The sequence below is a fragment of the Mandrillus leucophaeus genome, unplaced genomic scaffold (genome assembly GCF_000951045.1).
Source record: "Mandrillus leucophaeus isolate KB7577 unplaced genomic scaffold, Mleu.le_1.0 Scaffold153, whole genome shotgun sequence".
Classification (NCBI taxonomy): domain Eukaryota; kingdom Metazoa; phylum Chordata; class Mammalia; order Primates; family Cercopithecidae; genus Mandrillus; species Mandrillus leucophaeus.
This window is the reverse complement of record NW_012101510.1, coordinates 2,498,216-2,508,440: the sequence shown is the minus strand read 5'-3', so window position 1 is coordinate 2,508,440 and position 10,225 is coordinate 2,498,216. Positions and strand designations below refer to the sequence as shown.

The window sequence follows — 10,225 nt, the reverse complement described above, 5'->3', positions numbered from 1 at the left end:
GTGTGTGATGTGGGGTGGTTGTGAGAGGTGTGTGATGTGGGGTGGGTGTGAGGTGTGTGACTGTGGGGTGGTTGTGTGTGACTGTGGGGTGGTTGTGAGAGGTGTGTGACTGTGGGGTGGTTAAGACTCACTCCGGCAGCCCTGAAAGCCACAGCAAGCTCTTCAGCAGGGAAGGGCACACTGGAGTCAGAGGCCTGAGGGTCCCAGCACAGGCGGGAGTGGGGGCAGGGCAGGAAGTTAAGGCCTGAGTCACCGGGCACGTCAGCGCCCGCCAGGCCCAGGCTGGGCTCTCTGGCACCTTCCCTGGGCAGTTCAGCGTGGGCCAGCCCAGATTTTCCAGTCCCAGGGCAGGCAGGCTGGGCGGGTGGAGCCCTGGGGTTTGGTAGAGCTCAGTTCCAGGCCAAAAGGCAGATCAGGGCAGCACCTTGAACCAAGGTCCAGAGAGGTTTCATTCCAATCCACCTTGGGCGAGGAGGAACTACCTGGTCCCACCAGGGGCCAGGCCTGAGTCTCCTGGCACCTCTGCACCCACCAGGCCCAGGATGGGTTCTCCCCCAACAGCAAGGAGCCCACTCACCCACATAAGCACGCACACCTACCCGGTCAGCAGCAACCCTCGCTGCGATGGCTCCTGGGCCAGGTTTCGGCCCCCAGTGATGGGCCAGCTCTGGGAGGGGGTGGCAGAGATGTGTGCACAAGGTTAGGACAAACATCTTCTCCCTTTCATCCCGAGCATGGCACATTCTGACCTCCAGGCTTAGAAGTGAAACACTCTCCCCCTCCTCAAGACCCCACCCTGTAAGACCCCCCCCGATCCCCGCACACACCAAGGCACTGGAGACAGGCTGGGGGCTCTGCTGCTCGCCAGCGCTCACAATGCGGGCCCACAGCTTGGCGGGCACATTGGCCACGTGGGCCGAGCAAGTGATTGCAGATGAGTGCAGCGGGGCCAGGTATGGGGCAGGCACAGCTGGCCAGCCAGGAGTCTGCAGGTCCAGCACCACCAGCTCCTCTTCCAGCAGCACAGCCAGGGCCTGGGGGTCATCAAATTCTGTTGGATGGAGCGGGTATGGGGTGAGCACAGTCATAGGTGGCAGAGGGCGCCAGGTGGGGCTGGGAAAGGGTAGGGTACGGCAGGGCACACACCATCCCCAGGCCGCGTGCTGTGCACTGTGAAGAAGTCGATGATGCGGGAGGTGAAGTCCAGCGTCACCAATGTCTCGGCTCGAAGCACACTTACACAGTGGCGGTCACCATAGCTGGCACGGGGCATGCCACCACTGAAGATGATAAAGTGGCCCCTGTGTGCAGAGAGTTGTGTGAGCCATGGACCACTTGGGTCCCGAGCACATACTGCACAACCCAGGAAGAGCCCACCCTTCCAGCCCCCTAGCCAGACCCGGCTCACGTCAGACACCCGCTCCCCGGACCTACCCAGACTCACAGGTCCGCCACAGAATCTTGTTAATGGCCTTGCAGGGAAAGGGGCCTGAGGGGTGGGACAGCGTCAGACCAGACTCGCTGGTGGTTCTTAGCAATTCTGCCATTCCTGCTCTGCCCTCCACTGCTCTCTACCTTGCAGCTGCCTCCTGCCTCCCCAGGAAGTCGGCGGGAGGCACACTGCCACCAGACCACCCCCTCGGGGGAGTCACTCCTCAGCCAGTTTGGCTTGGCTCAGTGGTGCCCCCTCCCATCACCACCCTCTGGCTAAGGCCTCCCCAGCACTCACCGTAAGGTGTGGTGGCTACCGTGGGCTGCAGCGTTGGGGAGCTGCCGGCATCCACAGACCAGACAGCGTAGCTGCCATCACTGTGTGAGCTGACCACAGTGCTGCTATCACGCCCCCAGCATAGGCTCTCCAGCTGCTGTGGGCAGGCAGGGGCAGGCAGGCAGGCATGAGCCATGGTGGGCACGCACTAGGGGCCCAGGCTGAGGGGACACAGGCCTCATCCACATACCTGGTTCCCCAGGAAGACGTGGTCCACACACTGCGAGGCCTGGTTCCAGATGACCAGCAGGCCCCGGCTGTAGCCAATGAGAATCTTCGTGGGGTCCTGCAGGTGTCCCTGGAGTGACTCCACGGGGCCCAGCGCCTTCCCACAGCGGTAGTCATCTGGCACGCTGTGGAGGAAGGCAGGTGAGCCAGTAGAACCTCCTGGGCACACAGTGTGTGCTGGGAAGCCCACCGGCCTCTCACCTGCGCAGAACCTCGCCTGGGGCAAGCGTCTGCCCCTCGAGCAGGGTCAGGGTGGTAACATCCAGGAAGAAGACACTGCTGCCCTCAGTGCCCAGGGCTGCTATGTTGCCGGCAGCCACCAGCAGGACCACTGTGACTCGGATAAGGCTGAGCGGAGCGCTGCAGGGAACAAGGGAAAGGGAGTGAGGGTGCAAGCCCATCCACCTGGGGAGGTGGGGTGTGAGGAGCTGGGCCACTGCTGATAACTCATCACTGGCCCCACAGCGCTCACTAGGGCCTACTTACAGAGCCACCCCAGGAAGACATGCGTCATAATCAGCCCGCTCAATTATTCATAAGGATGTCAGCAGGGAGACAGATAAAAATAGGTTCCCCAGGTCTTGCAGACTGGGCTCCCAGCTCCTCCCACCCACCAGGAGAGGACAGCAGGAACCACGGCATTGCCCAAGCCAGGACCAGGGCTCTCCCCGCTGAGCCCCTCCTAGGAATCCTGCTGCCAGCCCTCAGACATCTCCTGACTTCACAGGAGGGCCCCAGATACCCTCATCTGCAGAAGCTGGGAGGCATCAGGAATCCATCCCTGGGTTAGGACTCCCCTTTTCCAGCTATTTCAGGCAGGGCTGGGGGGAGAGACTCCCCATACTCTCACCCAGCTGGCGCATGCTGCCAGCACCTTACCAAGCACAGCCCGTGGGACCCTCCTTGCCCTCAACCCTGCCCTTTCACCTGTGCACAGAAAGGCCTGTCTCCCACCCACAACTGAAGGGGCCAGGGAACCCTCGCTATTACTAACTGGCTTAGGCCCTGCCCCAAACCCCTAGACACCCCCATCATTGCAGTAAGTGTAGTGCCAGGCCTCAGGTCCTAGGATTTTGGCATATAATGCATGTACCTCCTGTTGCTCACAATGCTAATTACCTGCTCATGTTGGACTCAACCCAAACCTCCCATTTAACCTGAAAAGTTCACAGAGTATACCTCAGTAAAGCAGGGTCCAAGAGTCGCAGCCTGGGACCTAGGCCCAGCTCAAGGCATCCTGCTCTGAACCACAGCCCCCACTGGCAGCTGCCTGTCTCCATGCTGCCTTTGCACAGCAGGTTCCCACACTCCCCCAGATCCTCCCTGCCCAGTGGCTGGCCCCAGCCAAGTTCTCTAGTACCTGGCACCATCAAAGCCGGGCCGGCTGGGCAGCTGGAAGCTGAGTGCCTCTTCCAGGTGGGCACAGCCATTATGGTGGACAATCTCCCAGAGATGCAGGCTGCTGTCATCAAGCAGGGTCAGGAGGCGGCCCTGGTGTGTGAGCAGAGATGAAAACTAGGCTGGCCTAGGGGGGTGAGTAGATATGGGGGCCACAGGGAGCTGGCCAGTGGGAAGCAGAGGCTCACCTGGCCGGGCAAGAAGTGCATCTGTGTGACGGTGGCTGCATCCCGGTGCAGGCCTGTGAACTCCACGCCAGGTGCACCATAGCTGAGGATGGCAGGTCAAGGTGGAAACAGGCATGGACCAGCAAACCACGGCGAGTGAGATACCCAAGGCTCTTCCTTAACCCGGAGTATTCCAGTGGACCCCGGCATGGGCCTGCCCATCCAGGAGGCCTCCCTGAAGAACGGAGGCCCCCTCCCTAAAGCTCCCACCCTGCACCCCTACAGTATCCCCAAGATCAGCGTGCAGGCTCCACTCACTCCTGCAAGTTGGGTGCTGCTATAGGACCTTCAGTTCCTGTAAACTGGGCCAGTGACGCCCACCTTACAGGGCTGTTGCAGATCCAGTGAGAATAAACACACCCAGCAGGCTCGGCCTCAGCCTGGTGAGAGGCTGGGGCTCCGCTCCACTTCAGCCCCACGTTTCTATGGGCTCTGGGAGCTGCGCCTTGCCAGATGGGATCAGGCAGGCCAGAGGTGCAAGGCCCGGACAAGAAAGCCAGGGAGCAAGAGAGTCCAGACTGCCTTTTCCCATAGCTTCAGGCCAAACTTCAGCCATGGGTAAGAAAACCCACCTCCGCTGGGCGCAGTGGCTCACTCCTGTAATCCCAGCACTCTGGGAGGCCGAGGCGGGTGGATCACAAGGTCAGGAGTTGAGGACCAGCCTGGCCAAGATGGTGAAACCTCATCTCTATTAAAAATGCAAAAATTAGCCGGGCATGCTGGCAGGCGCCTGTAATCCCAGCTATTTGGGAGGCTGCGGCAGAGAATTGCTTGACTCCAGGAGGCAAAGGCTGCAGTGAGCCGAAATTGTGCCACTGCACTCCAGCCTGGGCGACAAAGAGTGAGACTCTGTCTCAAAAACACAACAACAAAAAAGAAAACCCACCTCCCTCCAAGGCAGGCAGCCAACAACTGCCACCTTGAGGGAGGAGAGACCCCAGCCTGCCCATTTAACAGATGAGCACACAGAGACTCGGAGGGCGTGGGTGACCTGCTTGAAGTGCCCAGTGTCAGTGCCTCAGTCCCGGCAACTCCAGGGCTGATGGTGGACAGCAGGACCTGAAAGGGCCCCAGGACAGAGGGTGCAGGGAGGAGTCAGCAACGTTGCCCTGGTGACAACACAGGAGCCGTTGCCTGGAGCTTGAGCTGGGATTCCCTACAGGAGCCTGGCGAGAAACTCTGAAGAAGGGACAAAAGAGGGGACAGGAGCAGCTGGGCGGGAACCAGGGTCGTCAAGGAGATGGGGCCGGTCTGGCAGGGGGAGGGGCAGCTTCTAGTGACCAGGGCTGGCCCTCTCCAGCCTCAGTTTCCCAACCCGAGGGGCTCCAGGCAGTGGTGGTCAGGGGAAGAAGGGAAGAGGACCCCGGGCTCCAGCCTCCTTTCTGAGGCTCAGTCTCCTCATCTGTACTTCAGGTTCTTTTTGAGCCTGAGGACAAGAGCACAGGAGACCCCAACACAGGAGGGACACCTGAAGGCCGCAGGGATACATGTGCAGATGGCAGCGCAGCACCCACAGGAGTGGGAGCAGCAGGCCAGGCAGTGGGGCATGTCGGGCCCAGTGTACTGCCCTACTCACCCACAGGTGCTGCTAGGGCCATGAGAGAGAAGGGGACATCTCAGACCATCCACACTCCCCAGAGTAGGCAAAGAGCTCACAAACCACAGGCTCAGACTCCCACCCCTGGGGTGAGAAGACCCCCATCCCACACCCTCCCCTTTCCCGGCATTGACACATTTTCTGGGAACTGATGTCCGAAACCAGGATACTGAAACTCAGAGGGCCACACAGGAGGGGTAGGGGTCAGCACCCCTCACCAAGTCGCCATCGGCCAGACCCTGGCACCTCGGCTTCCCCAAGAGCAGTTGGGGTGGGGTTCTCCAGGGCCGGCACAGAGACACTGAGCTGCCGGCCTGCCCCCCACCCCCACCCCGGGCCTGCAGGGAAAATGCCCGCTTTGTGTGGCTCACACAGCCCATTGTGCAGCAGCCAGGATCCAGGTGGGGGCCGTGCTGCACTCACCATGCCGAGCCTGGCACTGCCCCCAGCCCCCTTGGCTGAACACATGTGTCTTCACATTCACACGTGTGTGCATTGGCTCACCAGGGCCCCAGCCCACCTGCCATCCTCCACGGGTATCACAGCCCAGCCCCCCTGCCTGGCCTCCCCAGAGTTGCTGGGACGATGGCAGGGTCACCTAGGTAACTGGCTGGCTGACACGTAGCAAGGGACAGCTGTGCTACTGCAAACTGACCACTCGTCTCTCAGCAAAAGGACCCCATCATCTCTGCACAGTCGTCTCAGGTACAGAAACCACACCAACCTCCACCAAGATCCCAGCACTTACTGTAGCGCCCACAGAAGACCCCACTACTGCCCAGCAGAGCACCTCTGTTCTACTCTCGAGCTGGACGCTGCCAAGACCGGGACCCCAGAACACAGGAACTACAAGCAGGTGGTCCGGAACAGACCTGAACACCCAGCCTGCAAAGGATACATCTTGACAGCCCCAGACCTGGTGCCAATGGCCATGATGCGAAGTTCAGGGTCGAAGGCCAGGGCGCTGGGCTGATTGGGAAAGCCATGCTCCACCGTCTGTGAGGAGGGGAACGCTGCTGGGGGTAAGCACTCCCAGGCACCTCTGCCGTGGCCCACCCTGAGGCCCACCCCAAGGCAGCCTCCAGGGTCTGCAGCTGACACACTGCGGGTAGGAGGCAGGTCTACTTGCTCTGCGCCTCAGCACCCTCAACTGTGAAATGGGTTATCATGCCTCCAGTTGGTGGGGAGGTGGCTAAACCCCTGGGCTCCATCATGACGCTACTGCGCGCATGGCCCACAGAGGCCCGCCCCTCGCCACGCCCCCGTGCCCCTCAATGCACACGGGCTCATGTGGACCCCACTGCATGGAGGCTCCAGCAACAAACAGGTGAAGCAAGGCTCACAGAGATGCAGGCACTGACGAGGCCCCACTTGCTCCGTGAAGGGCTCCGCACCCCATTCTTAGAGGCACAGACTAAAGCTTGAGGAGTCCCACATGATGTCCATGACACTCCCCAAACACAGGCCTGAGTGGAGGTCAGAGGTCAAGGGACAACACCCAGGATCAGCTAGGCAGAGGCTTTTGACTCCTCCCAGACAGAGGGAGATGGAGGCCCAGAGAGGGGCAGCTTTCTGCCTGGACCCTGAAGGCATCTTCCCGCCTCCCCACCTGCCAACAGCTAGGCAGCATGACTCCCACGCCCATCAGCGGCAGAGGTGGTGTTAAGAGGGTTTGTGTGCCCGGAGTGTCGATGGACAGCTTCCCACCTGCTCCCCTGCCCCTTTCACAGTGCAGGCCCTTCTGTACCGGTTTCCTGTCTTTGGCCTGGCTGTGCCCTCCCTGGGAAGCCTGCACAGCTGAGCTCCAGCCCCATCCTGAACACCAGTACAGGACACCCATGTGGGCCAATGGCAACTCCTTTTATTTTGTTGTTGTTATTTATTTATTTTTTACTTTTACCACTGGTAATTCCTGACCCACTGCCTCAGGAAGATGCACATTTGTAAGAAACCCCAGTTCCCAGCCTGTAACCCCAACCTCCCTCCCTGCCTGTCTCCGCCCATCCAGGTGGGGACTGAGCCCTCTGGGCAGCTGGTTCGGTCATGGCCTAGCTGTCTGGCCTTGGGCAAGTCACAGTACTCTCCAAGCCTCAGTCTTTCATAAGGGCCCTGGTGACAGTAAGGCCAACTAAGGACAGAGTTGGCCATTTGGCTGGGGCTTCTCTCTCCCACCAACAATGCCACACCCTTGCTGCACCTGACCTTGTCTAGCCAGTCCCTTGCTACAACCAGGATCCACAGACGCGACATCGCATCACAAATCCCCACAGCCTTCCCTCTTTACAGAAGAGGAAAGGAGGTTGCATGCACTGTCCACCATCTGCTTCCCTCATACCCCACGCCCAGCCCATTTCTGAGCCCCATCAACTCAGTTTCAAAACACACAGAAGTCACCCCCCTCCCTGCTCCAGGCCCCACTGTCACTCACCTGGATTGGTGCTCACTACAGTCTGTTCCCACACAGAAGCCAGAGGGATCCTATGAAAGCCACAGCCAGATCCTCGTCCCTCCCCTGCTCAGGATCCTCCTGGGGTTCCCAGCTAAGGGAGGCTTGTGCCTCAGGGCCTTTGTACCTACTGCCCCTCTGCCTGGCATGCACTTCCTCCAGCACTTCCTGTCGCTCAGGAGTCATCTCCTCAGAGAAGCCTCCCTAAGCCACCCTGGCTGCAGCAGCCGCCCTGGCCACACCTCCCTCCCCCTCGCCCTGCTTTATTTGATCCACAGCACTGGCTAACATCCCAACCACCGTCTATTCTATTTTTTTGTTTTGGCTTTTCACTGTCTCCTGCATTAGCATATCAGCCGCCTGAGTTAAGACATATTTGTCCTTTTTGATAACTACTGTTGTCCCCAGAACCTTGGAGACCTCACACACAGTGGGGCTCAGTATTAACAGAGAAGGCACACTCCACAGGCGACATGTGGGCTGGACTGGGATTTGAACCCAAGACTCGGAGTCCGAAGTCCCTGCTCACTCCTGACCTGTCTCCCACTCCCTAAATTCAGGAATCAGGGGCCTATTCCCTAGCGATCCCCTATGACCCACTTAGGTGACTAAGTCCCTTCCCCAAGACCACCCCACTTTCCACCACTGCTGCCACACTTCATCCTCAGTGGAGGGCCCTTACTTCCCACCACCCCAAGGCTAGACAGAGTGGGCTGAGCTTCATTCCCACCTGTCTCCAGTCCCCACTGCACATCCCAATTTACTGGCTGAAGAAATGACATTTAGGCCAGGCATGGTAGCTCATGCCTGTAATCCCAGCACTTTGGGAAGCCAACATGGATAGATAGCTTGAGCCCAGGAGTTCCAGACCAGCCTCGGCAACATGGTAAAACCGCACCTCTACAAAAAATACAAAAACTAGCCGGGCATGGTGACATGAGCCTGTAGTCCCAGCTACTCAGGAGGCTGAGGTGGGAGGATCACCTGAGCCAGGGAGGTTGAGGCTGCAGTGGGCTATGACTGTGCCACTGCACTTCAGCCTGGGTGAGAGTGAGACCCCGTTTCAAAAAAAAAGTGACATTTAGCCCTGAGCCTGTTGCTGCCTTTCCCTGAAGGGCCATTCTCCTCTCACCTAACTCTCATAGCCTCCCCAGCACAGAAAACAGGCACCATCTGGGGACCACGGAGCACCAGCATCCCCTCTGGGCCCCCTCTCAGGTTCCTGGCAGGTTCTCAGCCACCCTGTGAAGGTCCTGGCAGCTCTCACCGGCAACCGCTGCAGACCTAGGCAGGGAAACCCTGAGACATCCCAGTGCCTCTGCTACTCCAGGTCCAACCGTCCCAGAGCCTCCTCCAAGACAAGGGTCTCCTCAAGGCAGCCCAGGGCACCTGGCACAACACTGGCCCAGGACCACAGCAGCCCCTTGGAAAAATCCCTGCCCCTCAAGGCTAAAATCCAACCCCACTGACACAGGAACTCGAGAAAGATATTGGTGCAGCTCACTCTGACTCTGGGCAAGCCGTCACCTCTCTCAGAACCTCAATTTTCTCACCTGTATTTTGAAGATAACTCTAATTTCGAAGAGCACTGAGAGGCTCTGCGATCCGTGGGCTCTGGGGTAAGAATGAGGACAAAACCAACGCCCCCAGAGGAGTGAGCCAGGAGCAGGCTGAGGCCCTGCTCTAACATCAGTGCATAGGGAGGCGGGGGCTGAGGCGGCCCCTTTCCCCGGCCCCTAGTGTCCCACTTGGGGAAAGGAAGGAAAAGCCTCCACTTCACTCCACCTTGGTGCGGGGCAGCAGGACAGCTGGCCCATGTGGCAGAGCGAGCCAGGGCCCACAGTAAGGAGAAAAGTAGCCTCATTTCACAGTTAGGGAAACTGAGGCCCCACGATGTGAAGGGCAGTGTAGTACACAGCCAGGCATGTCCCCTGGACTCGGGGCCCCGGGCAGGGCAGGGGAGAGCAGGGCAAGGCAGAGCCTGGAGCAGTGGGGGAAGGAAGGAGAGGCTCCTTGAAGGGATTTCCCAGCCGCACCCCCTACAGCTGCCTCGTCCCCACTAACTCTCTCGCCCTCCTGCGTGCCAAAGCACAAAACAAACCGGGGCCCACGGCTGTCCCAAGGGCCGAGCAGGGACGCAAAGGAGCCCCAAAGAAAAAGGATAAAGAGACAGAGAGTAAGCGACAGAGAAGAGGTCGAGAGACTCCACAGAGAGAGAGAGAGAGACACGCAGGGAGAGACAGGCAAAGACTCAGAGACGCAGAGGCAGAAAGAGAAATGAGAGGCAAAGATAGGAAGGGGCAGAGGCAGAGACACCCCCACCACACACACAGTCACAACTGGGGCGAGGGAGCCGGTCAGCGACGGAGAAAGTGGGGCAGAGACCCAAAGACAGGCAAAGAGTCTCAGAGACAGAGAGACCCAGACACACAGAGACTGGCAGACCCAGGGCCAGAGCGGCCCGCAGAGACTCGGGAGCAGACACGGAAAGTCGGCCGGAGACCCAGACCCACCCAGAGTCCGAGCCAGAGCTGGGCCCGAGGAGGGGGTGCGCGGCCCGG

General features: G+C 59.6%; 1 protein-coding gene across 1 annotated transcript in view; it reads right to left on the bottom strand.

Moving 5' to 3' along the window:
- Positions 1 to 7,468, bottom strand: part of LLGL1 (lethal giant larvae homolog 1 (Drosophila)) — an 18,488-nt gene extending 11,020 nt beyond the window's left edge. Inside the window, exons 1-11 of the mRNA XM_011975304.1 lie at positions 7,416 to 7,468; positions 6,117 to 6,275; positions 3,583 to 3,664; positions 3,357 to 3,487; positions 2,198 to 2,356; positions 1,959 to 2,121; positions 1,730 to 1,865; positions 1,435 to 1,489; positions 1,147 to 1,301; positions 828 to 1,051; positions 600 to 667 (exon numbers count right to left, since the gene is read on the bottom strand). Of these exons, the coding sequence (XP_011830694.1) occupies positions 600 to 667; positions 828 to 1,051; positions 1,147 to 1,301; positions 1,435 to 1,489; positions 1,730 to 1,865; positions 1,959 to 2,121; positions 2,198 to 2,356; positions 3,357 to 3,487; positions 3,583 to 3,664; positions 6,117 to 6,275; positions 7,416 to 7,468 (1,385 nt within the window). The remainder of the gene's footprint in view (positions 1 to 599; positions 668 to 827; positions 1,052 to 1,146; positions 1,302 to 1,434; positions 1,490 to 1,729; positions 1,866 to 1,958; positions 2,122 to 2,197; positions 2,357 to 3,356; positions 3,488 to 3,582; positions 3,665 to 6,116; positions 6,276 to 7,415) is intronic.
- Between the last annotated feature and the right edge of the window lie 2,757 nt (positions 7,469 to 10,225).